This window comes from Dermochelys coriacea, chromosome 23, assembly GCF_009764565.3.
Source record: "Dermochelys coriacea isolate rDerCor1 chromosome 23, rDerCor1.pri.v4, whole genome shotgun sequence".
NCBI lineage: Eukaryota > Metazoa > Chordata > Testudines > Dermochelyidae > Dermochelys > Dermochelys coriacea.
Genome location: NC_050090.1, coordinates 7,413,698 through 7,439,941, shown reverse-complemented (window position 1 = coordinate 7,439,941; position 26,244 = coordinate 7,413,698). Strand labels below are relative to the sequence as shown.

The 26,244-nt window shown below is 59.1% G+C and overlaps 3 protein-coding genes across 7 annotated transcripts in view; 1 reads left to right on the top strand and 2 right to left on the bottom strand.

The window, feature by feature from the left end:
- The first annotated feature begins 569 nt into the window (after nt 1-569).
- On the top strand, nt 570-3,135 carry ATF5 (activating transcription factor 5). The gene is made up of 3 exons (XM_038381084.2): nt 570-777; nt 1,270-1,560; nt 1,938-3,135. Exons 2-3 carry the CDS (start codon nt 1,395-1,397, stop codon nt 2,651-2,653), a joined length of 882 nt encoding a protein of 293 aa, XP_038237012.1. The 5' UTR covers nt 570-777; nt 1,270-1,394; the 3' UTR covers nt 2,654-3,135.
- Nucleotides 3,136-3,319: 184 nt separating this feature from the next.
- The window catches only part of LIG1 (DNA ligase 1), a 27,484-nt gene continuing 4,559 nt past the window's right edge, over nt 3,320-26,244 (bottom strand). Inside the window, exons 1-27 of one of the 5 annotated variants that reach the window (XM_038381078.2) lie at nt 21,658-21,750; nt 20,875-21,011; nt 20,042-20,119; nt 19,743-19,935; nt 19,071-19,206; nt 17,575-17,673; nt 16,563-16,775; nt 15,716-15,839; nt 15,081-15,179; nt 14,314-14,370; nt 14,051-14,223; nt 13,068-13,234; nt 12,429-12,505; nt 11,830-11,921; nt 11,643-11,742; nt 9,378-9,463; nt 8,686-8,801; nt 8,501-8,596; nt 8,204-8,314; nt 7,962-8,033; nt 7,672-7,816; nt 7,459-7,541; nt 6,132-6,284; nt 5,415-5,468; nt 4,814-4,957; nt 4,420-4,512; nt 3,320-3,639 (exon numbers count right to left, since the gene is read on the bottom strand). In XM_038381078.2, the coding sequence (XP_038237006.1) occupies nt 3,559-3,639; nt 4,420-4,512; nt 4,814-4,957; nt 5,415-5,468; nt 6,132-6,284; nt 7,459-7,541; nt 7,672-7,816; nt 7,962-8,033; nt 8,204-8,314; nt 8,501-8,596; nt 8,686-8,801; nt 9,378-9,463; nt 11,643-11,742; nt 11,830-11,921; nt 12,429-12,505; nt 13,068-13,234; nt 14,051-14,223; nt 14,314-14,370; nt 15,081-15,179; nt 15,716-15,839; nt 16,563-16,775; nt 17,575-17,673; nt 19,071-19,206; nt 19,743-19,935; nt 20,042-20,119; nt 20,875-20,894 (2,862 nt within the window). In that variant the 5' untranslated portion in view covers nt 20,895-21,011; nt 21,658-21,750 and the 3' untranslated portion in view covers nt 3,320-3,558. Of the gene's footprint in view, nt 3,640-4,419; nt 4,513-4,813; nt 4,958-5,414; nt 5,469-6,131; nt 6,285-7,458; nt 7,542-7,671; nt 7,817-7,961; nt 8,034-8,203; nt 8,315-8,500; nt 8,597-8,685; nt 8,802-9,377; nt 9,464-11,642; nt 11,743-11,829; nt 11,922-12,428; nt 12,506-13,067; nt 13,235-14,050; nt 14,224-14,313; nt 14,371-15,080; nt 15,180-15,715; nt 15,840-16,562; nt 16,776-17,574; nt 17,674-19,070; nt 19,207-19,742; nt 19,936-20,041; nt 20,120-20,874; nt 21,012-21,586; nt 21,751-26,244 lie in introns of those variants that run through there. The other 4 variants (XM_038381077.2, XM_043501283.1, XM_043501284.1 and 1 more) reach the window with 4 other exon arrangements.
- Nucleotides 22,610-26,244, bottom strand: part of ZSWIM9 (zinc finger SWIM-type containing 9) — a 21,856-nt gene continuing 18,221 nt past the window's right edge. Inside the window, exon 5 of the mRNA XM_043501670.1 lies at nt 22,610-25,421. Coding sequence (XP_043357605.1) covers nt 24,068-25,421 — 1,354 coding nt within the window. The 3' untranslated portion in view covers nt 22,610-24,067. The remainder of the gene's footprint in view (nt 25,422-26,244) is intronic.

Sequence of the window (26,244 nt, the reverse complement as noted above, 5' to 3'; positions counted from 1 at the left end):
TATCTTAAGTGATCACTCTCCTTACAGTGTGTATGATAAACCCATTGTTTCATGTTCTCTGTGTGTGTGTATATAAATCTCTACTCTGTTTTTTCCACCAAATGCATCCGATGAAGTGAGCTGTAGCTCACGAAAGCTTATGCTCTAATAAATTTGTTAGTCTCTAAGGTGCCACAAGTACTCCTTTTCTTTTTGAGAATACAGACTAACACGGCTGCTACTCTGAAATCTCTGACCCCGGTGACATCTGCCACCACCTAGTACTTAAATTGGGGGGGCCGCCCCGCTTTCCCTGCAGCCAATCGCTACCCCACTCCCGGCGCACTGCAGCCAATCATCGGCGAGTCCTGCCCCCCCCTTTCTCCCCACAGCTGATGCAACCCTGCTGCAATCGGGCCAGTCACCGCCCGCTGGGTCCTGCGCCCCTCCCGCAAAATAGGCCCCTGGCTCCTGGCTCCTGGCTCCTGCCCCGGGGGCGCCGCCGGGCGGGCCGGGGAGCCGGAGCCGCGCAGCCCGGAGGCACAGCGCGGGGGCGGGGGCGGGCCGGGTGTGGGGGTGGGGGTGGGGATTGGCGGGGCGGAGGGACACGGGCTGTAAGGCGGCCGGGGGCAGGGGGGGGGGGAGGCGGTATAGAAGCGGCGCCTCCTCGCCGCCCGCTCACTCCGCACACGCAGACCCCGGACCCGAGCGCCGCGCGCCATGGCTCTCTAGCCCTGCCCGACCCCGGACCAGCGAGCGCCGCGCCGCGCCGCCGCCCCCTGCCGCCGCCGCCATGGAGTGAGTGCGGCGCCCCGGCGCGGGGCCGGGGATGGGGGGCTGCCTGTGCGGGGACGGCAGGGACCCCGGGGGGGGGGGCGGCGCGTGCCCGCCTACAGCCCCGCGCGCACCGTTGCACGGCCAGTGCACACAGGGTGTCCCCGGCGGTCGGGGCTGGCTGGCTCCCGGGGGGGGCGCTGCCGGGATGGCGCTGCAGCCTGGCGGTGTCTCCCCGTGGACTCGCTCCTCCCCACACGGGTAGAGCGGACGGGGCGGGCTGGCCCGCGGTGTCCCAGCCCTGCCGGGGGCTTGAGCCTGCGCGAAGGGACGGGAGCTGAGCCCCCAGCCCGGGCAGGCCGATGTGGTTTGGAGTGGAGGGAGGCTGGACAGGGTTCCCCTTTTGCTGTTTTGGGGTGCTGCTGTGCAGAAGGGGGGGCTGAGCCCTGCCATGGGTGTAGGGGCGCCCTCCCCTATGCCAGGGGCCCTGCTCACCCTCTCTTCTCCCCCCCACAGGTCTTCCTGCTCTGCCCCCATCTCCGTACCTGCCACCATTCTTGCCAGCAGGAATCGCGGCCCCCGCCCACCACGCTCTGGCCCCTTGCCCTGTGTGGCCTGCGTGAACCCGCACCTGCCCCACCATGTCAATGCTGGCAGCGCTGACCCTGGACCTGGAGAAGACTCCACCCCCAGCTAGTGCCCTCTCCTGGAGGGCTGAGTTCCTCAAGATCCCTGGCCACTATGAGCCCATGCCAGGGGCCACGGATGGGCGCTGTGCCCACGGCACAGAGGCAATGATGCTGGCAGGTATAGTACTGGCAGGAGGGGGAAGTACCAGGGGTGGGGGATACTGGTTGTGCTGCCTCCAGTGAGTTTGCCTCATTCGGATATTGCCAGGCTGGGAGATCCCAGCCCTTCCCCTTGCTGGAGATGGCGTTGCTGAGGGGTTAGGATGTCTGCTCAGGTGTCTCAGTGCCCTGGCTCCTAGGCGAGGCTGAGGCCAGGACAGCAGAAGGCAAACTGTAAAGCCTTAGGGGGCTTGGCTAGGCCTGGTTCTTGCCTACCTAGCCCTCCCTTCTCGAGGCCAGCTGCAGCCAGGTTCCCTTCATGGGGGCAGCATGCTCTGTGCTGTTTTCCTGACAGGGCTCCCCAATGCAGCCTCTGAGCCTGCTCTCTCCACACAGGCGATGGCTTCTCAGACTGGATGACGGAGAGGGTGGACTTCTCCTCTCTCCTGATGGAGTCGGGGGACCCATCGCTGCCCTCACCCCCACTGCCCGACCTGGAGGCCATGGCCTCCCTCCTGAAGAAAGAGCTGGAGCAGATGGAGGACTACTTCCTGGAGGAGTCACTGTCCCCTGGGCTGGGCCTGGACCAGGTAGCCCCGAGCACACCACCTTCGCACCAGCCTGCCTTCCACTTCCCCTTCGGGGATGGGAGCGGGCCAGTAGGGTCCTTCCCACCCTTCAGCTCTGATAACCCCATGCCACTGCAGACCCTGGATTCGGGCTGCCTGGAGCTCCTCAGCCTATATGGGGCAAGGGTGCCTGGGGAGTGCCCTGGCCAGGGCCTGCAGGAGGAGTGTGCCAGTAGCCCAGCAGCCAAGTGCAGCAGGCCAAGCCCCTTGGAGCAGCCAGCAGCCCCCTGTGGGCCAGCCCTGCCCCAGCAAAAGGGGGACCGTAAGCAAAAGAAGCGGGACCAGAACAAGACAGCAGCACTGCGGTACCGCCAACGGAAGCGGGCTGAGTATGAGGCACTGGATGATGAGTGCCAGGGTTTAGAGGCCAGGAACCGTGAGCTCAAGGAGAAGGCAGACTCCATTGAACGAGAGATCCAGTATGTCAAGGACCTGCTCATTGAGGTCTACAAGGCCCGGAGCCAGAGGCTCCGGGCCAGCTAGCCCAAACTCCACCCCAGGTCTAGAGCATGACATGCAAGTCAGAGGGGGTGGGGCTCTGACAGATGCAGAGCTTCAGGCCTGGCCTCCAGGCATGGAGCACAATACACTCTAATGGAGTAGAGGGGGGTATAGGGGATAGTGAGCTAGACAATGCTCTGGCTGAGTTAGGGAAGCAGTGTCTAGACGTGGGGAAATCTGGGTGACACTGACCTGGGAGGGGGAACCAGGCTGCCAGGCATGTCAGCTCTCCAAACACCAGCATTGCCTGTACCAGCCTGCCCTGCCTCCGGGGAGGGGGGCTGGAGCCGAACAATGGCAGGAGCAGGGTGCTGCTGTGGCAGAGAAGGGATGTGTAAGAAAGGTGTGGAGGGGTACAGTGAGGGTGCATGAGGCGGGCAGAGTTATGTACAAAAACATTTGTATAGACTTTTGTAGCTTCCTTTATAGAGCATAAAAGCCAATAAAGGCTGTTGCTGCCTTCAGGCTGGGCAGTGTGTGTGAGCATCCCCTCTTCCCTGGGGGTTAGGGCTCCCCCTGCACTCAGCCTCAAGGGAGCAGACTTCCCCACCCCAATTCTGCCATCATTGCTAGAAGCAGTCCTCCCCATTGCATCACAGGGCTGACAGTGTCCACACCTGGCTTTCCCTGCATGCAAAGGCTGGGTGCTAAGAAAGAGATTAAGGTTTATTGTACACAACAATGCTCATTACAACTGAACAGATGCCGCTGCCTTAGGCCAGCATTTCCCTTCCCTAGGGTCTCAGTGCGCCTAGGGAAAGACAACAAGAGCTCTGGGCCTTGGCGCCAGGCACAGAGGAGGTGTCAGGGAGCCTATAGCACTCACTCATCCATGCCCTGGCAGCCACAGGTGTCACCTACCCCCTCCTGGGCTCCCCACACCAGCACTAGTAGAAATCCTCCTCTTCAACCTTCTCTGCAGGCTGCTGGTTCTGAATCTGCTGCTGCTGCTTGTAGAGCTCAGCCACCTGCAGCCAAGAGAGAGGGATAGAAGCTGGGAACCCTGTCCCATCCAGTGCCAACTACATGGCTCGGAGAAGCCCCATTGGAGCTGTGCTGGAAAAGGAGATAAGCCTAACTCAGAGAGGCGTCGTCTCCATTGCTGCCCTTACATAAAGGAAGATGCTCATCTGGAACTGTACCCATCAACTCACCAGAGAAGCTCAGCCAGGTCTTGCTGCCCCCAGAGACAAGGGCAGTAACAACCTATAGGCCCATACCAAGCTGAGAAACGTGCCCTGCTGTTGGGAGGGACAACCCCATGCTTGCAGTCAGGTTAGCTCACCACTGGCACAGCAGCCTGGCCATAGGAGGGATTTAGCCAGGATGCTGGGATCAGCACCCTGACCGGGCTAAAGTGCTGTGGGGATATCAGCTTAGCATCTTGCAAAGATGCCCTTAGTGCCATGCTGGGGCATTATGGCCAACACAGGGGCTCATGCCCCCTACTGTGCCCCCACCCTGCTGCTTGTAGCACAGCACCCCAAGCACAGTGTCAGTCAACACTGCACAGTGAGCAGTTAATGCTGGGCCCAGCCTTTGTCCTGGAAGTCACCCCCAGGCACTGCTTGTGAAGGAAAGGGTGATGGATGCTCTCTGTGCCATGTGCATGCCAGTCTTGGGCTGCCCTGGGTACAGGCCACTAGCACTAGTTCCCAACAGAGCAGTAGGTCCAAGTCCAGCTGAGAAGAGAGGAAGGCGCTCTGCAGACTTAAGCTGCTTGTTCCCACCCTTGCCCCATGTGCTACCTGGGAACTGGTTGTGGCTTCTTCAGGCTTCTTGTCATCACGCACACGCAGGAACCGGGGAAAGCGCAGGGAGATGCCCTTCTCCTCATCCACCTGGGAGCCAGAAAGGGCCTATGAGACATGGATGGGGCCAGCCGGGCACCTGGGGGAAGGTTGGGAGGGGGCTTCCCAAGCTATGAGGTAAAGGGTAGAGTCCAGGGTCACAGAGGTGCTGGGACTGATTGGGCCAGCACCCCAGGATTAATTCTGAGGGGTTCCACTCCTCCCAATGCACAGACAGCAGCCCCAGATGGTCCATTAGGGAAGGCCTGAGGCTGGTCCCATACTGCAGGCTGGTTGCAGGTCCTGCTCCAGCCTCTCCCTCCTCCCACTGCAGACCCTGCCCCAGACTCACCAGACCTATAGCTGCCTTGTGCACAGGCGAGATGGACAGGTCAGCGCACTTCACTTCCCACACCTGCACAGCTGCCAGCCAGTGGTTGGGCTCAGTGCTGCTATCCCAGCGGTAATAGGGCCGTGGCTTCTCTAGCACATGGTCCTGCACAGTCAGAAGGGAAGGGTTACAGGCCCAGCTGTTCTGGAATGTGCCTGGAGTTAGATGCGCACCTCCGGAGAACAGCTGCCACACAACTACAAGAGACCTTATGCCCTGGGAGCCAAGACTCCTGGGTTCTAGCCCCAGCTCTGGGAAGGGAGTGGGGTCTGATGGTTAGAGCAGGAGGCTAGAAGCCAGACCTGGGTTCCACCAAGGGCTTTGCCACTGATTGGTTGAGTGCCTCTGGTAAGTCTCTCACTGCATGCAGAGGGGTTAAAGATCTTCCCAGAGTTACCTCTAGCGACCAGCAGGGGGTTCTGAGAAGCAGGCTCAGGGCAGGGAGCCAGGGCACAAGAGAGCAATGCTCATGCCCCTCAAGAGCACCCAGCAGCTGGGCTGAGCTAGCACTAGGGGAGCTCCCTGTGAACAGCCCTGCAAGCTAGCTCTGGGCAAAGCCTACCTTCAGGAAGCTGTAATGCTTCTCCAGGATCTCCTCTGTGAAGCCAGTCCCAATCTGGTGGAGAGAGCAGGGCGTTACTGTTATAAAACAGCCCTCCCCAACAACCTGGCCTGCTCACTCCCACCTCCTCCCCCAAGCCTGCTTATCTCTGCCATTGCCCCCTTGCATGACCCCATGCTCACTTGTACCTCCTGCACAACCCCCCCACTCATCCCCGCCCCCCAGCCTGCTCACCTCCACTCATCTCCCTGCCACAGCATGCTCATGCTCACCCTTACTCTCCCTGGCATACCCACCTCCTCCCACTCTTGGCCCACTGGGGTTCCCCCCACTATGTGAACCATTCTCTTCCCTCTGGCCTGTTCCACTCCCATCAGATGGGCCTGACACACTGATACCTGAGGGGAAACACTGCACCCAACAGCCATTCGCCAACTACCCCCACTTATTAACATCCCCCTAACCCAGGAAGGGAACTGCTTTCCTTCCCCTGCTCCTGCCCACAGGCAGCAGCCCAGAAGGGGGCACTAGAGAGGGCAGTGCTGCTCTGCATTCTCACCAAGAGCGTTTAGTGTAATCCCCAAATCACAGCCCCATCCATAGGGCACAGAACAGCATGGGAGCCTGGGATTGTAAGGGAGCCCATCTCCCAGGGGCCCCTGTGGCTGTGCCAGCCTGAAGGCTCCCAGCCCTGTTCAAAGAGCCCATGCTCCCTACCTTGCAGATGCTCTGGTACTCCTCACTCTCCTCATCATAGCAGGCCAGCAGGAAGCCGCCATACATGCCTACTCGCTTGCCCTTGCCCAGGTAGGCACCAATCACCACCAAGTCCAGAGTGTCACCAACACCTTCCAGGTAATCCTTCTTCAGCTGCAACAGGAGAGCCAGCAACAGCATATGTGGGACACAGGGCCTTTCTCCTCAAAGGGCTGCCTGTTCCAATCCAGCCACAGATGGGGAGGACTGACTGGTTCAGAGGGGTGGGGAATGGAACACGGGGCCTCTCTTCTCCGGGGGTCAACAGCGACCATGCAGCTCCAGGGCAGCAGCATAATGCAAAGCCACTTCCATGCAATGATAGTTTGCTGTCCCCACGTCATGAGAGAGGGAGCTCTGGCTACAGCAAGTGCAATTGAAGGAGGCAGGATGTGGATCTCTCAGTTGATGCCATCCTGTGTCCCCAGAGGTGGGGCTCCTCACCCTGCCACCATTGTCCTAGATGGATGTGCCTTGGCACCGGGCAGCATCCAAGGGCCCAGAGTATGATTAGCTGCCTCCAACCCACTCCAGTGCCTCTCCCCACTGCCAAGTCAGAGCAATGGGCCCCCCCACTCCCCATTGTGGGATAGCCTGTCCCCTTCCTACTGCCAGGGCTTCCTGGAGCCCCCCTCCATATCTGGAACAGCATGTCTCCTCCCCAGTGTCAGAAACCCCAGTGGGGTAGCAATAGAGGGGTGGTGACTGAGTAGTTAAGGTGCTCAACTACAAACCTGAAGGTTTGAGTTGCGCTGAATCTCACACTGAAAGGCCACCTCCAGTTCACCCAGCTGCAAAATGGGTACCTGATCCATTGGGTTAGGGTTGCCTATGGTGGTCGGATATGATGTTGGCCACATCACTCCCTTGTGTTCCACTGGCTGAGAAACTGACCTGCCTTAACCGCATCAGCCTAATGAGCCCTTCTTCACCTGCACGGGGTGGGGGAGGTGTGTCAATGTGCGAAAGGACAGGAGGCTCAGCTCTAGTGACTCCTGGATTGCCAAGATCAGCAGGAGACTAGGTGACCAGCAGGGATAACTGTGGGCTCTGGGAAAAAAAGCTCTTGCTCTCTCCTGGGAGCTTACTATGGAAAAGAGAGCCTGAAAAGATTGGTTTCAGATCATTCACCACAGCTGGGCTGGGCTCAGGGCTGACCAGAATGGGCTCTGCTTGAGCCTTCCTCTTTCTGTGTGACACTAAGAACTTCCTGTGCTGTGTGCCACTGACTTGACCGCCAGCGAAGTGGGACATGTGGTGCCCACTCCACCAGCAAGGGCTTTCTCACCTTCAGCCACTTGTGGGATCTCTTGGCGATCTCGTACGTGGCGTCCACCTCCAGGGACTTGACCATGAGGCCCTCGCAGGAGTCTGCGAGAGAGGCTGGTTACCAAGACCTGAAAGGCAGAGTGGAGTGCCCCATCTCCCCTCACCCATTGTCAGTGCTTAATCCATCTTCCCTAACAGACAGGGCACTTCATCCCCACCCCCTCCAGCTCACCTTTGATGGACTGGTCAAGAAATTCAGAGATCTCGTCCAGGCTGGAGGCGTCCATGGAGGTGGCAAACAGGAACTCCCCCTCCGTCTCCACAAAAGAATTGTGCAGCAGCAGACGGCGCCTGGAGAATGGCTCCTTCACTAGGGACTGCAGGGACAGAGGGGCACTGTGCTCGGTCACAGGCAAGTGAGGGGACATAAGGGGTGGGGCAGATAGCATGTGGAGGGTTGCGGTGAGGTGCAGACAGTAGGGGTGAGGCCAATGGGGTTAGGGAACACAGGAAGGAACTCACCTCCCCATTGAGGTACAGAATGTCGAAGGCATACAGACACACCTGCACTTTGATCTCAGCAGCTTCCACATCCTGAGGAGACAGCCAGCAGCAGGGGTTACTGCCCTGCTTTGTCCACCCATGAGCCCTGCTTTCTTCCCCGCCCCACCCACTCTGTACCACCAGCCCCACTCTCCTCCCTGCTTCACCTGTCCACCCAGGGACCAGTCCCACGCCCCTCTCCGCAGGAACTGCCCCCTCACCTTGCGCTTCCGCGTGGTCAGGACCTGGAAGGGTTGAATCTGCCTCTTCTCAGGGTCCCAGGCAACGGCCTCAGCATCCAGGATACAAGACCGCACACTGCCCTTCTTCACCTGCACAGGGGGGTGTCAATGTGTGAAAGGACAGAGGGCTGGCTCACGGTGCCAATAGCACTGCAGCCCCCAGCCTGCATCCCTGCCCCACCTCCTTCTGTTTCCTGCTGCTCGGGGGGAACACCCTCTCCTTAAGTGTTCCTGCCTGTTGGCACCCCCCAGCACTCTATGTCCCAACTCCCTTACCTTGGGGATGCGGCTGATGATGTCAGGGTATTTGGAGGTGTTGTCCTCCTGGTTGCGGCTGTAGATGTGCACATCCCCATTCTCCAGGATGTGGATCTGGGCAGGGGAAGGGGCACAATGAGAGACAGTGGAGGCTGTGGGGGGGGGGGGTGTCCCCCCATGGTTTCCGGGTGTGGCATTGTTACCTGGGCTCGCTCCCCGTCATACTTGTACTCGCAGGTGAAGGCAGCCTCCTCAAAGCGCTTCAGCACCTCCCCAATGCCCTTGGTGGGCTGGGCCAGCATGGGCTTCAGCGGGATCCCTAGGGAGGCCATGCACTGGGGCATCAGGATCATCAGCATGTGGATGATAGCAGCATCCAGGGGCCGTGGCCAGGAGCCGGACCCCCTGCACAAGGTACTGCACACACATCACAGGATGGGCACTGCCCCACAGCATAGTGTCTGACCCCGCCCCCTCTCTCCCCATTCCAGGTGGGCCCTGCAGACAAACATCACAGCACTGGGCTCTGCCTCACAGCAGTCTGCTTGACCCCCTTCCCCCCTGCCAGGTGGGCCCTCACATACACATCACGCCAGGCCCTGCCCCACAGCACAACACTGGGAACTGCTCCACACCAGTCTGACTCACCCCCCACATGCCAACTGTGTGCTGCCCCAGAGCACACACTGACTCTGACCCAATCCCTCCCCAATCCAAATGGGCACTGCACACAATTATAGCACCTGTCCCTGCCCCAGAGTACAATCAAAACAGGCCCATTACACACAAGGAGGGGCGCAGATGGGAAGAGCGGGGCTATGCCATGGTGCAGAAGGCTATGCAGGTGCAGGAGGTGCTAGGTGGGGGGGCTCTGGTGCCAGGGAGCTGACGGTACCTGGGGTGATCTTGCAGTGCTGTGGCAGGCTCTCCACTCCATGCTCCAGCAGGATGGGCACTATGATGTCATAGCTAGGCAACTCACTGAAACACAAACATAGATGAGGCCTCCTGCCAGTCTCCGGTGTGCTCACTCCCCACACTCTGTCCCATGGGGAAGCACCAGGACCTCACACAGCCCCAGTCCACCCGAGCTGGGGTCAACAGAGCTCTCTGGATGGCTTGAAAATGGTGCTTCTGAGACAACTTCCCTTATCTCACCCACCGCTGCCCTTGGGCACCACTGTGAGACAGTCCTGAATTGCGACAACCCAGGGCAGCCCTTCTGGGATAGGCCACCAGGTTCATGCATCTCTGAAGACTCCCTGCTTTGTAACTCTCTCTCCTGGAGCATCACAGAGAATGCACCCTGGAGCAGTGGTTCTCAAACTTCTGTATCAGTGACCCCTTTCACATAGCAAACCTCTGAGTGCAACCCCCCTTATAAATTAAAAACACATTTTTGTACATTTAACACCATTCTAAGTGCTGGAGACAAAGCGGGTTTGGGGTGGAAGCTGACAGCTCGTGACCCCCCCCATATAATAACCTCGCGACCCCCTGAGGGGTCCCAACCCCCAGTTTGAGAACCCCTTCCCTAGAGCCAGCATCAGCTGGAGCTGTTCAGTTATTTCTTTGGGGTTACAGACACTGTGCACTTCCCTCCCTGGGGCAAGGAGCATTCTCCCCAGTCAGCAAGACATTGACACTGCCTTCCAGAAGGAGGATGGAAACTGCCACAAACATCCATTCACACGTCACACCACACTGGGATCCAGGTGGAACTGTCACTCGGTTTTCTCCAATAGGACCCAGCTGCCAGGCTCTGTGCTGTAGAGCAAGGTGAGAAAGCTAACTGCTGGGAATCAGACTAGCTAGGGACCAATTTTTCTGTGCTCCCCTAACAGCCAGGTAGCAAGCTCAAGTGCAGGTAATTCTGCATGGAGAAAGAGAAAACAAGAGAAAGTGAACAGCAGAGACCAGGTTTGTTCGCGGAAGCAACTACTCCCAATGCAAAGACATCCAGAGAGGTCAGTCAGCAAACCAAGGAAGCACTTTGCAGCAGTACTGCATGCCATTCAAATCAGCCAGGTAACAAACGCAAACTACACTGCAAGGCAGGTGCAGAAGAGAAGCTCCCAGGGGAGGAGGCTACGGAGCAGGACTCACCGTGGGGTTTCTCTGAATGGATGAAATGAGGTTCCAGTTGGTAACACGGGAGAATGAACACACAGCAGCACTGGAGCAGAGGGTAACCTCTCAACAGGGAGTGGATTCAAGTCCACAACAGGGTGCGTTTTGTATAGCAGGCTCACAATGAGCCCCTTTGGCAAAGCAGCACTGGTCTCCCCTCACAAGGACAGACCCACTGGGAGATGGTGAAAGACCCGCAGGAGAGAGCAGTTTGCACATACAAATGATCAAAGGGGTGCATGAGCTGCCAATTACACAGGAGCTAAAGGTATTCTAAAAGGAGCTGGGAGCACGATGCAGCAGGATACGACCCATCCCCAGAGAGAGCCCCATGTGCAGCCACGCATCCCTCAGCACTGAAAGCCAGAGGAGATGGTGCACTTAGCGCTTCTGGAGGGAATTCGGACACAAGCTGGCACTCCCTGGAACAGACCCTACCAGCCAAGGATGTGTGTGGATCCCATGCCCATCATCCGCCAGCCAGCACTACCCCAGGAAGAGCCCAGCTTCCAGGAGGGATTCAAAGGGATTTGTCAGCCCAAGGCAATACAGAGATGGAAGAATGCTGCACTTTGCCACTGCCTCTGCTCTGGGGAAACCAGCTGGCAGGGATCAGGGCGGGCTGACAGCATGTACTGCCGATCTTGGGGAGAAGGGGGACTGATCCTCAGCATGAGCCCCAAGACAACAGATCTTACTTAGCGCTGCAAAGGCAGGAGGACATTGCCCTGCTACAGCCCCCACACCAACAGTGCTGGAGATACAGACTAGCTCTCCAAGCAAGGCCATGCTGACCTACTCAATTCCTCAAGAGCAGCAGAGCCCCCAGAGAGCCAGGCCCCCAGCCCACCCTGCATGCCATCCCCAGGGCATGATGCCCAGCCCCTATCCCCACCTCTGGGGAGTCCTGCAGATGGAGATGGAAGGCTGGGGATCCTGCTGGTCATGCTCTGGCAGCTGCCCTAGCATAAGGAAATCTGTGTGGCTGTGGCTCTGCCCCCACCCTGGTATGGGTAAAGGCAGCACTCACCAGAAGGTCTGCTTGAGGATCTGGGTCTGCTCCTCCAGCCAGGCTTTGCGTGCCTCTGCAGATTTGCCCTGGCCAGCATCCAGTACCTCAGGGGGAAACCCTGCAAGAGAAGTACACATCACTTCCCATTCACATACAACTCCCACCAGGGCACCCGGCCCCACAGCATACTGCCCCATGGACTCGCCTTGTCCCGGGGGAGTAAGAGACACGGCATGGGCAATGGCTGACAGCGCTGACTGCTCTGCCAGCCCAATCCGAAGCTTCCCGCCCAGGGACCTGGAATACACAAGGGAAGACAGAGACAAATCATAAGGCTGTGGGTCAGGATTGAGGGACATTGGCTGAGCTGGCAGGGGGGTGGAGGGGAGCCCAGAGCTGAGATAGCACTGGGCTGTGGATGGGGATTGAGGGCCCCAGCAGAGGTGGGCTGGGAGTGCAAAGCCCAGGGCTGGGACAGGAGGGGCCTGCAGGTCAGGATTTAGGAGCACAGACAGAGCTAGGCAGCAGGGGGGACCCCAAGGCTGAGACAGCAGGGGGCTGCAGGTGGGGATTGAGGGGCACCGGCAGACCTGCAGGTGGGCGGAGCACAGGGCTGGGGTAGCAGCATGCTGCAGATCGGGATCGAGAGGCAGCAGCAGAGCTGTGGGGAGCTCAGCACTGGACTGGAAGGTTCTGGCAGAGCCATGGCGGAACGGGAGAGCAACTCCGGCTGGAGCAGCAGCATGGTGATACTGACACAGGCCTCACCAGGCCTTGGGACACAGGGGGGATAGCATATCTCACCGAGTGATGTAGCGAGCTTCCGAGTGCCGGCAGGCCACAAACAGCCCTTTGATGATGTCGATTTTCTTGTTCATGGACTGTGGGGGGGGATGACAGACAGCCCAGCTGAGCCAAGCCTGGGCTAAACACACACTGGGCCAGAAGGGGGCTGCAGCATCCACCAGCCTGGCTGACTGCTGCACCCCTGCATCCCCTGCCTTGTCTTCTCCCACATGGTCTCCACTCCCCGTGCCTGTGCCCCCAGGCCCTCCTCCCCAGGCCAACCTGGTCCCACGCAGTAGCTTAGGCCCTTGGCAAAGGGCTGCGTCACAAATGTAAACTCCCCCCTCCTTGCACCACCCCTTCCATGTTTATTACAGGGGCTGCAGGCCAACACCCTAGCATGGGAGCAATGGCGCAGAAAGCCCTGTCATCCTGAGGAGCCAGCCAAGAGGTAGCCATGCCAGCCCCAGAGCCAGAGGCACTTCTCCACCCCTCTTGGGGGCCAACCCCTCTAGGCAGCCAGTAGCCGCAAAAAGCTTGAGCGCTCTGCATGCCCAGGGCCAAGCTGCCTACAGCCCTGCCAGAGGGACACGGAGCCAGGTCGGACAAGGCCAAGCCCACCAGCTCCACCTATGCGAGCAGCCCCATCCCACTCACAGCACTGCCTGTCATCCTGGCAATCTCCTGTAGCTTGCTGAAAACCCCAGCAGCACTCAGCTTGGGCGGCGTAAACATGGTGCGCTGGTTGCTGCGGCTGCTCTCTGCTACCAAGCCCAGATCCCCCTTCTCCTGGGCCTCGGCTTTGATCTGATCCAGCTGGCGGCCTGCAGGCAACAGGGAGGGAGGGAGGTTCCCAAGCTGGCAGTTTACCCAGCACACCACAATGCCCCCAGCACATGGGTGGCCGGACCAGCTTCCCCCAACCCTTTGCCATTCCCCAAACAAGCGGGCCTGCTGCTCAGTGCAGGTCAGGGTGCCCAGGCACCAGGGAGGGGCACATCAGCTGTTGCACTGTGAGGCTTAGAGCCCAGATTCCCCCGCTGCTGGGGGCTGAAGGCTATTCTCCTCTGGGTGGGCCCAAAGCAGGCAATGGCCAGACCCAGGCCAGGCCCGCAGTTCTAGATGGGGGCAGCCTCTTGGGGCTCTGTCTTTTGGGGCCAAACCCCCATTTGGGGTGGCAGATTGGCCTGTCCAGATTTTGAATACAGCATGGATTTCTCACCCAGGCTGTGACACCCCCAAACCTGTTACACACACCAGCATCTCTCTCAAGTCAGTTCACCTGCAACCACGGTGCTGCCTGTGCATGTACCAGTGCATGCTGGGAAAATCTGGGCAGCTCAGCCCTAGTACCCCAAGGGGAGACTGAGGCTCAAGTCAGAGACCAGCACCTGGAGTCATGCACTCTGGGAAGGGGAATGGTCACTGGTCACAGGGAGACAGCCTTGGCCCTCGGATGCTATTGGCTACTGTGGTAATTCAAAGGGGGCACACCCTATGCCAGTGCCACCACGCCTATAAGTGGATGGAAAGCTGCAGCATGGCCAGGGTCCCACTGCCCAAGAGCCGCATACCCGACACCCAGAGTCAGCAGGGATGAAGGCCATAGCACAGCCAGGGACCTCCTGCCTGGTCCCTACCCGTTGCCTGTGCGACAGCCTTCATGAGGATGGTCTCGCCAATGCCCAGCTCCAGCCCCTTGTAGGCAGGGCCCAGGCGGTTCAGACAGAGGTAGATGCAGGGCAGAATGTCGGATGGCGACAGGGCGATCACCGAGCGGAAGAGGTTGCTCAGGGTCTCAATGTTCTTCAGCCTGGAACACACACACAGAATGAGGGAAGGGCATCAGCCACCGCTAATGTAACCTAGCAGTCCAGGCGCAAGCAGCACAAAGGGGTCTTACCGGGCAGACACCTCCTCGATCCGCTCAAAGGTCCGAGCCACAGCCAGGTAGGGGACCCTGCAGAGACAGACACAGGTCTGTCAGAACCACCACCCCAGCACATTTCCTCTCCCTGCAACCACAGGCTAGTGGGGAGAGCAGCGTGGCGGGAGCCACGACTTATGGGTTCTATTCCTTTCCCTGGCAGGGGAATGGGTTCTAGTGGTTGGACCAGGGACAGCTGGGAGTCAGGACTCCTGGGTTCTATTGCCTGCTCTCCTGCCAGCTCACTGCATGTTCCTAGGCCCATCACCTAGTCCTGCAGCCCCCCCCCGCGCACATCCCAAGGAACTTGCTTTATCTTCAGCTGCAAGCATACCACTGAAACTCAGAGCCTTGGGCCAGGCCAACAGACTCAAGGCTCCACACCCAAGGCTCACACCGCAGCTCTGTCTGCACTAGGGAATCTCACACATGAATCCCCAGGGCAGCCCAAGCCCTCATGCTTCCCCATTTCCAAGCCCCCTTGCCCCTTCACTCCTCATGATGCTTTTTAGGCCCAGCCAGGTGCTTTCCCCCCACTGCCAGTGCAGAGCACCCTGCTGCTCTTCTGGGACCAGATGTGGCATGAAGGAGAATAGTGACAGCTCCGTGATATGAGGAGAGCCCTGATAGCAGGGGAAGCACCGTGGTGTGCACCTCCCATTACACCCCTCCTGCCCCCCACCCCCACAAGGGGCAGGGCTTGCAGGCTTCATAAGGGGGCACTGTCTTCATGGCCCCCTCACCTCTGACCATGCCCCCAGCAGGCGTCCTGGATGGGGTGGTAGCTGCTCTTCGAAGGATTGTACTCCACAGGGTCCAGTGGCACAACTGGCTTGGAGAAACTGGAGGGATCACAAAGCCAAAGAGAGATAGGAAGCCACCAAGCCTGGTACAAAGGCCCCACCACACTAGTGTTTCTGGGAGTCTCCCAAAAATTCACTTGCACTAGCACTCCCAACGAGGGGATCCCAGCACAGGTAGCAACAGGCACCATTATTGAATGGATAGGACAGCATCCTGCTGGGACACCACCTGCACCAATGCCCCCATGGGGGAAGCTGCAATGTCACAGGAAGTTGTGTGTGCACGTAGGCCTGGGTGCAGCCCAAGGCATGTGTTGGCTGGGATATGCAGCCCTTGCAGGAATTGTACCTCGCAGGGGGGCAAGGGGGAGGACTTAAGATGACGCGGCCTCCTGCCACCCCCAAAAAAAGCCATGCTTGCCTGGGAGAAGGGCGGGGGCCAGGGGAAGGCTATCACCCCTGCTAGAGGAGTACCACCCCACACAGGTACTGCCCAACAATATGTTTGTTCCCCCACTGTGTGGGTGGGGCATAGCACCAGGCACAGGAGATGCTCCATGCCCACAGCTCCCTACCTGCCAGCTGTGCCATCACTCCCATTGCTGCTCGCAGTGGCTGAGCCAGTTGGGGCAGGTGGTATCTCCACTGCTGCAAGTTCATCTGCTTTCCCTGCCCTTGCCACTGGCACCTTCTTGGGGGCTATGTGGGATTTAAAGGGCCAACACACAACACATTATTCATTGGAGGAGAGCAAGCCCATCTGCCAGGACAGATACCCACAGAGGAACCCCATTGCCTTTAATGCTAAGCCTCCCCTCCCTGGGATCTGCACACATCAGCTCTCCACACCCATCTCCAGATCCACCCAGTTCCCATGCCCCTCCCCCAGATCCACCCATCCTGGGGGCCAGGATGTCTTCCTGTCCCCTCCCTGGGTCTGTCTGTCCTGGGCCAGGACTGCTCTCCCCACTATTGGGAGGTGAGCTTCCGTTTTCTCAGAGCTGAACAAGCCACATGAGCAATAGAATGCTATCAGTGAATGTTCATCCCTGTCCTTTCTTTTAGCTTTCAAACACAAAAAATGGGGATTGGTCCTGCTTTGAGCAGGGGGTTGGACTAGATGATCTCCTGAGGTCCCTTCCAACCCTGATGTTCTGTGATTCTGTGACCCTCCACCTGGGCACAGCTCTGCTCTGGAGAGTGCCGAGGACAGTGGCACTGAGCCTTGCTGGCCACATTTGTTATGTTTATGAGGTGGTTTCCTACATGGCAGCTCCAGACTGGAGAGCTCAGTTGGGGACAATCTGACCCCACACCTAAGCGATGGATTATGCCTCATACTGGAAACCGCTCCCCAAGCCCAGCCCCCAGCCCAGCCCAGGGGTCCCTGAACCAATGGGGCTACACGGCCCCCACACTCACCAAAGAAGCTGGAGATGGCTCTGCTGGGCTTGGGTGGCACAGGCTTCTCCCGGGCTCCCCCTTTAGCATAGTCCTCTTCTCCCTTGTTCACAGCCCCCTCCTCCAAAGTGCCATTAACTTCAGCCAGTTCTATCTCCGAATGCTGACCTTTCACCTCTTGCATTTCCATGGCTACTTCTTCCTTTGCTCCCCTGCCTACCTCATCTCCTGGGCCTGCAGCAGAACAGAAGCCCACAGCCGATCAGGCACACAGGGGGCAGGGAGGGACCCATGCTCAGGCAACTGGCTGACCCATGCAGCTGGGGAAGAGGGGTGAGAGCCAGTCCCAGAGGATGGGTTCTACAACAGTGGTTCTCAACGAGGGATTCTGCATACCCCCAGGGGTATGTAGAGATCTTCCAGGGGGGTACATCAACTCATCTAGATATTTGCCTAGTTTCACAACAGGCTACATAAAAAGCACTAGAGAAGTCAGTACAAACCAAAATTTCATACAATGACGTGTTTATACTGCTCTATATACTATACACTGAAATGTAAGTACAATGTTCATATTCCAATTGATTTTATAATTATATGGTAAAAATGAGAAAGCAAGCCACTTTTCAGTAATAGTGTGCTGGGACACTTGTATTTCTATATCTGATTTTGTAAGCAAATAGTTTTAAGTGAGGTGAAACTTGGGGGTACACAAGACAAATCAGACCTGAAAGGGGTATAGTGGTCTGGAAAGGTTGGGAGCCACTGCTCTATACAGGATGCCTTCAGCAAGCTCACTGCTGCCACCTCCTGGTTACAGGTATGGTAGTGCAATACAGGCCCCTGTGTCGCGGGAGTACTCAGGTCTTGAGCACCCCAGGGAAAGGCCACGCAAATGAGCCCCCAGCCGAAAGAGACAGATCCCCTTGGGAGTGTTATTGGCAGCAGGACCCTCTGGGAAGCAGCAGGAGATATCCAGGGAAGGGAAGCCCGAGGCTCTGCATTCCCAGAGCAGCTGCTGGCACACTCTCACCTTGCTCTTCCCGGCATCTCTTGGCACTTGGCTCCTCATCCCTGTTCTTCTCCCTGCTAGTTGGCAGCTCTATTTTGCGTTTGGGGATCTGCTTGCGAGCTGAAGAGCAGAGTTTAGAGTCAGCCTCCTTCAAACTACTGGGAGGGGTGTCTGGAGCCAGCCCCGAGCCTTTGGACCAGGACAAGTTGTGGGAAAAGGGGGGGGGGGTGCGGAGTCCAGAGGTGCACAATTGCCACGGTGCAGAAGCAGGAGCAGCACTGGGTTACAGAGAGCATGCCAGGCCAGCATAGTAACCTACAGCGCCCAATGAGGCCACTCATCCAGAGGCCGCTCTGGCTTTAGGTGCCCTGCCTGACCCTCAATTCTCCAGCTGACTTCAGTGGAGTTTGGGTGCTCAGCCCCTCTGAGAATGGGGCACAGCTAGGCACCGCAGATCAGGCCCCTCGTGAACACTGAGGCCTGAGTGACTTGGTGGGCAGAGGGAACGTGGCAGCCATAACACAGCTGTACTGCAGAGAGACACCAACACTGCATCTCACTCTAAACTATTCTATCAGCTCCAACCTTCCCCAAGACTTAAGAGTTCAGAAAGACAGAAGCCCAAGCCAGCAGAAAGCCAAAAGGAAGGGAGAGCAGCAACCAGAGAAACATCTCCTGGAGCCCAGGACCCCAACAGTGAATGCACACATGGGCAGGTCTCTGTCAGGGCCCAAGGGAGAAAAGGCAAACAAACAGCATGAATGGGATTTAATGAGGAGAGCTCAACAAAGCATGGCCCAGGGAGAGCGCAACACATTAACTGCTGGCAATTACATTGTTCATAGCCTTCAAAGAGCAAGCAAGACACAGACACTGGTTCGACTGATTTGCTGGGAACAACACAGGACAGGCAGGGATCATCTGCAGCCTGGAAAAACACTGGTCAGGCGGGAGAGAGATGCATGTCTCTGCCCAAGAAAAGCAATGGCTAGAGAGCTGAGAGCCTAGAGTTGGTGCCCTTGCTGCACCACTAGGAGGAATACAGGCACAGTTGCCCTGCACTGTGACAGGAAACACAAAAGAGGGGCTGCTCAGGGCAATAACATGGGAAGTCCTACAGGCCATTTAGGGTGCATGCAGGCAAGGCTCCCTGCTGGTGTGGAGTCAGGCTGAGGGCTGAGACAGAGCTCCAGCCCCAGCTCACTTGTCCTGTCCCACAGAAGCAGTGACCCATGGGATCCAGCCCGTCTCCTGTGGCTGTCCTACCCAGAGCCCTGGGGAGAAGAACCAGGGAGTCATCTATAATGCACTATTATTCTGCCTGATTGCACAGGGCCTAAGACACCTGCTCAGGAACCCTGACAATGGAAATAAGGGCTTGGTAGCCAGGTGATCCATCCTAAAGTGGGTTGAACCATGGAGGCCCACTCTGGGAGAGTGCAGGTAGAGGCCTGCCGTTTGGAAAGAGTGCCCAAGGAGACAGTGAGGGCATGATCACATCCAGGCAGGATCCTTACCCGTCCTGCGTCTGGGGATGCCAGCACGGCCGACGGCAGGGGAGTCAGAAAGGGCCGGGCTGTCTCCAGCAGAGTGACTGCTGCTTGGCGAGGGGCTATCCGCAGAGAGATCAGACTGAGGAGTTTGCATAGGCTCCTGAAAGACAACCCCCCAAGAGTGCTACAGGCAGGACAGAGACATAGAGCACAAACTACAGCCCACCTTGCTGTATCACTAGCACTGGGCAAGGTGGGGTGGAAGCAGCACTCAGCCCCAAGAGAGGGGCCAGCAGACTTCTGGAAGAAATTTGGGTGGGGGTTCCAAGAAGGCCTTTGAGGGGCAAAACAGCCACCTTCAAGAGAGCTCCAAGTGGAGGGAGAGGGCACACACAGGCAGGTCTCTGCAGCAGCACAGAGGACACTGTACTGTATGTACCTCTCCCACCAGCAGAAGGACTCTGCCCAGGACACACTGCAGGACTAGCATTAGGGGACACGTACAAGAGGGAGTCCAGAGCCTCGCAGGAGTGAAGGACACTAAGGCAAGGCATGGAGGAGGCACTGGGCTGGTGCAGGCCCAACCGAAGGGCTCCCTGGGGCAGCCTACACTCCAGTTTGTGCTGGGGGGATGCAGGATCCCAGGCTGGCCCCATGGGGGTTCCAGGAGAGAGATGGGTGGTGCACAGACGATACCTCCTTGCTGCTGGCTTTCTCCGAGTTTTTTTCCTGTATGGGATCCACCTCTGCTTGGGCTGTCAGCACAGCCTCCTCCTCGTCACTGTCGCTCTCCAAGACTCGGCGCAGGGGCCTCTTGGCAGCGGATTTCACTGGGGAGTCCACACAGAGGCTTAGGCCATTTCTCTGCATCACAGCCGCCTCCAACACCCTGTAACAAAGCTGTGGGTCAGAAAGGATGGTCCCAGAACCAACACCAGCAAGACCTCGCTCCAACTGCCCCCCATAGTGCGTAACGGAGCCCGGCAGTAACTCACTGGTTGGCTGAGTCCTCTTCTGCAGGCAGTCTGATCTTCTCCTCCTCCTTCACTGCCTTCATGGGCTGGAAAAATGACCTGGCCAAAGCAACAGACAGAAATGCCTGACTAACACCCCTGCATGGGCAGACTAGACAGTCTCTTGAGGAAAGGAAATCCCTTTGGCCCAGCACAAGAGACCATCAAGGCTCCCACCAGCCACTTGATATATTTAGTCATCCAGGCAACAAGCTGCAGTCCAATGAGAGAAAGCCCTGCACTGGCAGCCCCAGGCTCTCTAACTGCATGGGGGTCCAACAGAAAGGCCTGGAGTGTTCCAGCAATATCCAGAACAACTGCTGCATTGCCCCACCTGTGGACTCACTGCATCATCCCACACATGCAGAGAAGCAGCTCTTGTCTGTGCTTCACCTAGCTGCAAGCCACGTTATAACCTTGAAGGGAGCACCTGTGACCAGAGCTCGGTGGGGCAGTAAGGCAGGAGCTCCGAGACACTCAGGTACACATGCCCACAGCGCTGAGCACAGGCTAACAGCAAGAGAGACAGACCAGGAGACCCAGGGACCAGCCTCAACTCTGAAAGTCAACGCATCAAACAGTGCAGGCAGGGCCTGTGCCTTCCCCAGCGGGCTGAGACACGTTGCGGGAGGTAGGGAAACACAGCCATGGCACAGGCAGGTTCTGCTGCCACAGGGATGGCGGGGCGAGGGCAGGGGGCTGGCAAGGAACAACCAGCCTCTTCCCATCCCCTGCTCCTTCACCACTCCCCTGTCGCTAGTGGGGCAGCAAGGGAGTGCTGAGGCTCCAGCCCCCCCCCCGGGGGCATTACTCACGTGATGGGGCGCTGCATCATGGGCGGTGGGGGGAGCTGTCACTGCAGGCCAGGCAGATGCAAAGCCCTTCTGGCACGTCAGCTGCTCTGGGACCTGTGAGCCAAGCACTCAGCGCCCCTCCACCATGGCGGCTCCAGCTGCAGGCAGAAAAGGGGAGAGAGGTGAGAGGCCCCCGAGCTGGCCCAAGAACTGAACCTGGGGCACAGCAGGGCAAGCGTTAGTCTGTAACACAGACAGGAGAGTGAAACCATCTGCCTAGGCATTGAGCCCAGTTCCCACTGCTCAACCCCAAGCCAGAGTCCAGGGCACGGAGCAGAGGGGGCAGCTGCCGCCTGGGACGCACCGGGGTCATTGCTAGGGACTGGATTCCCTGGAGCAGACTGGGAGCTGGCCTGGCAGTGGGGGAGCGAGATGGCTGGGGGAGCAGGTGGCTGGACTGAGGGCGAGGTGCGGGGTGCATGGCTGGGAAGGTGCAGGTGGCTGGAGGGGAGGGGGAGGGAAGATGGATGAAAGGAGGGGGGCAGTTGGCAGAGAAGCGCAGGGGGCGTTGGAAGAGGGGATGGGGCAGGTGAGCAGCAGCCCCTTTTCCCGCCATTTCTGCCCCACAGGAGCTGCGCGCGGTCCTTGGCCCCTAACGTTCTATCCTCAACAGTCCCCACTCCAGTGGCCGCGGAAGGGGGGGGGGGGGCCGTGCGCGCGCGCGCGCGGCTACCTGCGGGTCTCGCGCCCAATTCCAACCCGGGGCTCGCGCCTCCCACAGCCCTTTCGCGGGGAAAATCCAACCTGTCGCGTTCCGACAGGCACTGAGCTCCTGACGTCACAACAGCCGACGTGCGCTGCGCGCGCAACCCAAAAACGAGCGCGCGACGCCCGCTGGGAAATGTAGTCTTGGTAGCATCTGACTCTCCGGGCTCGCCAAACGTGCCCAGGGGCATGCTGGGAAATACAGCCTCACTCCTGCCATTGTCCAACCCACACCTGCCCAATCTACAGCCTGGCCTGGCCCTGTTACCCCCACCCCCGCCCCCGGGGCACTCCCCCATGGTGCCCTATGGCGTCCCTGCTCTCCCCTCCCTCCTGCATGGCCCGTCTGCCCAGCTCCTGGAGTCCCCATGGTGTTGCCTTGGCCACGGTGCTGGGCCCGGGTCACAGGGCTGCTCCCCTCCCGCTCTGCCCAGGGCTAGCGCCAGGCCAAGCCACCTGCGCATGCTGCCCAGGGCAGAGGTCCAGTCCAGGACTGTGTGGCTCTCCAGGCTCAGCCCCTTGGAGGTGACAGAGCAGTGCCCTCTGTCACTGCCAGGACAAGGCGCAGCATGACCCTGCCACTGTCCCATGGCATGAATCAGTTGCCAGAGCTGACATCGAAATCAGCATCGGCACTGAGCAGCAGAGTTAGCACATCTTGGAGCTGAGCAAGGCAGGTCGCACCTCCCCTAGCTGAGTGGGGCCAAGCTCTCCAGCTGCCCAGGCAGATGTCCCTGCACTGGTTACGCTATGGGCACTTTGGGATCTTTTCCACACACCCAGGCTGCTAGAGACGGACTTTTTAAAGCAATGAAAGCTGAGACTGTGACAAGAGCCAGCAGCTGGAGAGAGGTGGGGCATGGCACCAGTTGACTCAGAGCCCTGGCACCACAGCAATGGGCACCAAGATGGGCAGCCCCAGATTGGGCCCTGAAGGAAACCACAGAGCCATCAGAGCACGAGGGAATTGAGGGAGGAGCTGTAAGACAGGAAGGGTCAAAAAGGAAAATATACGTTTATTGAATAAAGTGTATTCTCTGTACAAAGAGCATTACCTGGCATCATCCACAGACCCACCTCTGACAGCACAGACACCCCAGAGCATCACACCCCACATGGCATCATCCGCCCACGTGCCACTGCCAGCACAGACACCCCAGAGCATCACACTCCACATGGCACCATCTGCCCACCCGCCACTGTCAGAGCAGACACCCCAGAGTGTCACATTCCACATGGCATCATCCACCCACCCATGTCTGCCAGGGCAGACACCCCTGGGCATCACACCCCGTATGGCGTCATCCGCCCACCCGCCTCTGCCAGCGCAGACACCCCTAGAGTGTCAAACCCTCCATGGCATCATCCATCCAACCACCTCTGCCAGCACAGACACCCCAGAGTGTCACACCCCTCATGGCATCATCCACCCACCCACCTCCGCCAACGCAGAAATCCCAGAGCATCACACCCTGCATGGCACCATCCTCCCACCTGCCTCTGCCAGCACACAAACCCCAGAGCATCACATCCCACCTGGCACTATCTGCCCACCTGCCACTGCCAGCCCAGACACCCTTGAAGTGTCACACCTCACATGGCACCATCCGCCCGCCCCTGCCAGGGTAGACACCCCTGAGCGTCACACCCCACATGGCACCATCCGCCCACCCACCACTCTCAGCGCAGACAGTCCAGAGCATCACAGCCCACATGGCACCATCAGCCCACCCGCCACTGCCAGCACAGACACCCCAGAGCATCACATGCCGCATGGCATAATCCGCCCACCCGCCTCTGCAGGGCAGACACCCCTGAGCGTCATACCCCACATGGCACCATCCTCCCACCCGCCACTGCCAGCACTGACACCCCAGAGCATCACACCCCACATGGCACCATCCGCCCACCCGCCACTGCCAGCACAGACACCCCAGTGCATCACACCCCGCATGGAACCATCCTCCCACCCACCTCTGCCAGAGCACACACCCCAAAGCGTCACACCCCACATGGCAACATCCGCCCACCAACCTCTGCCAGTGGGATCTGGGTGCTCTCAGCTATGGGCCAGCAGTGCCCAGCCCACCATGGGTACACAGACACCTCGGGATCTCTACCCTGCCTGGGCTGCAGATGCTCTGAGCTATGGGAAAGCAGCATCCACCCAACCCACTGTGGTCCCTGCCTGGCACTGGCTGTTGGTGCTCTCAGCTACAGGACAGCGCCACCCGCCATTTTCTCTTCTTTGTGAAAACAAGTCAAACAGGACCAGCACCCAGGTATCCCATCCATCCTGACGTCATCACGGGGTACCGCCATCATGGCAATGGGCTGGCTTCTCCCCTGCTGTGCGAGCTGCAGATGTGCAGCCAGCCCTGCACCAGTGCCTGTCCCCCTAACTTACACAGTAAGCACCCGGAGCAGCTGGGGTCCCTGCCCCACAGCCCTAGCATACGCCCAGAAGTGCTGCCCGGTTCCTGTGCAGCAGGCCAGGGTCGAAGAGTGCCAGCCCAGTGCGCAGACGCGTGGCAAAGAGGTGGCGGCAGGGCAGCAGGCTGGAGGTGTAGATGGAGCAGGAGCAGCGCGTCAGGGCCTGGTCCATTGCGAACTCAGACAGGCCGTCGTGGAGCAGGTAGCCCTCGGCCGTCTCCTGGAAGTGGTAGCGGCCATGCCGTGCAAAGCCCAGCTCCTCCTCGATCAGGCCAGCCGGCTCCGGCTTGCAGATGGCACGGTAGTGCGTGGCCAGCTCTCCCTCGTCCAACTCGTGGGCCTCACTGCCCACCTGCATGGCCAGCAGGTCCAGCATGCACTGGGCCACGGTGGGTGAGGGGCTGAGGGCTGCCAGCAGCCGGCGCTGGTGCTGCTTGAGCAGCTCGCAAGCATTGACGTTGCGGGCCGTCTCAAAGGCCCAGAACTGCACCCACATCTCGCTGCGCGGCTGCCAATGGCGCCGGAAATAGCGCACGAAGCGCTGGGGGAGAATGGCCTTCATCTCCTGCACTGCCTGCTGGTAGGCGGCCGGTGACTTGGCCGCAGCCAGCCGGCAGAGCAGGGGCCAGATGCGCTCGTCTTCGGCAGCACCCAGCTCCTGTGCCTTGCTGAAGAGCGTTTCCAGCACCTGGGAGCGACAGATCTGCACGCGAGCGTTGGGCAGCAGCTCCTTCACCGCCTCCAGGTGGGCGATCTCCACGCCCAGCGTGATGCACCGCACCTGCAGCTTGACCTCAGGCACGCTCTGCACCAGCGAGGCCAGCGTGAAGCGTAGCAGGTCAGGCGTCTCCCTCTGCGTCAGGCAGTAGGCCACCTCGTGGCCACGCCCCGCCCCGTCCACGCACAGCACCGAATAAAGATCAAACTCCTCATTTAGCCCCACCATGCGGTCGAAGAACAGCATCAGCGGGAAGCGCCGGCTCAGCGCCATCATGCGTGAGCTCAGGAAGAAGATCGTCTGAACAATGACCTTGTCCTCCATGAAGACCAGCTTGACCTTGGCGCTGGGGTCGCTGGCGAAGAGCCCATCCAGCACAGTCAGCACATCCAGCACCCCATGGTCACGGCTCTTACAGTAGGAGAGCAGGCGCCGCACGTCCGGCCCCCCCACAAACTGCTTGGAGATCTTGTTGGTGGTGCGCACCGGCAGGCACGAGTTGGCCATCAGGTAGCCCTTCTTGAAGTAGTAGGCAAACTCGATGGGGCACAGGGCGTGGTTGTGGGCCAGCTGGCACTCGGTGACAATCAGCCGGTCCTTCTTGGGGCTCATCTTCAGCACAATGCTGGCGCAGCAGCCCTTCTGCTGCCCCCTGTGGGCAGAGAGAGAGGCTGAGCACGCTGGGACCTCAGCACACACCTCACTCATGGGCTAGGAGGCAGATGTGGGAGCTGGCAGAGAGGGGCCTATGCTCACCCCATGCCTGGCGGGTACCAGTGCAGGGCTGCAAAGGGGCCTGGCCAGCATATACCTGTGTGCATGGAGCCTCCATTAGCTCTAGTAGTAGGGGCCTGGCTCACCAGCTCACTGCTCTGGGCACTCCACTGCAGGTCTCTTGGGGAGACCCCAGAGCCACGCCAGCTGGAGCTCAGATATTGTGCGGGGGGGGGGGGGGTCCTGACTGTGGGGCTGAAGAGCCCAAGCAGGTTACTGCAGGGAAAGGATGGGAGAGAAGGACCCACAGCATCGATTGGGACAGAGACAGGAAACGGGTACCTCTGCTCCTCTCTCCCATGAGGCAGGAACCAGGACATGTGCAATAAGACAGGCAAAATTCCTTCCCCCACAGTGCTATAGGCCTGGGGAACTCACTGGCACAAGGAAGCACGGGGCCAGGGCTGAGCAGGGCTCAGAGTGGAGCTGGGCCTTTATCTGGATAACAAGAACACCCAGCACTACTGAGGCAGTGTGGCCTACTGGATAGAGCTCTGCACTAGGCCACAGAATAGCTGGGTTCTGTTCCCAGCTCTGCCTGGTGTATGCCCTTGGGCAAGTCCTGTCCCTTCTCTGTGCCTCAGTTTCCCCTCTGTACAGTGGGTAAAGCGCTGTGAGCTCTACAAGGGAAAGGACTAGATAAGAGCCGGGGACTGTTGTTAATTATTAGTCAGGATTAAAGCTCCCTGCAATGGGGCAGG

What these genes read in the sequence shown, in the direction of transcription:
- ATF5 (XM_038381084.2), top strand. Translation starts at nt 1,395, where the DNA reads ATGTCAATGCTGGCAGCGCTGACCCTGGACCTGGAGAAGACTCCACCC. An exon ending in AGAGGCAATGATGCTGGCAG is followed by an intron (nt 1,561 to 1,937) that starts GTATAGTACTGG and finishes CTCTCCACACAG; the next exon opens with GCGATGGCTTCTCAGACTGG.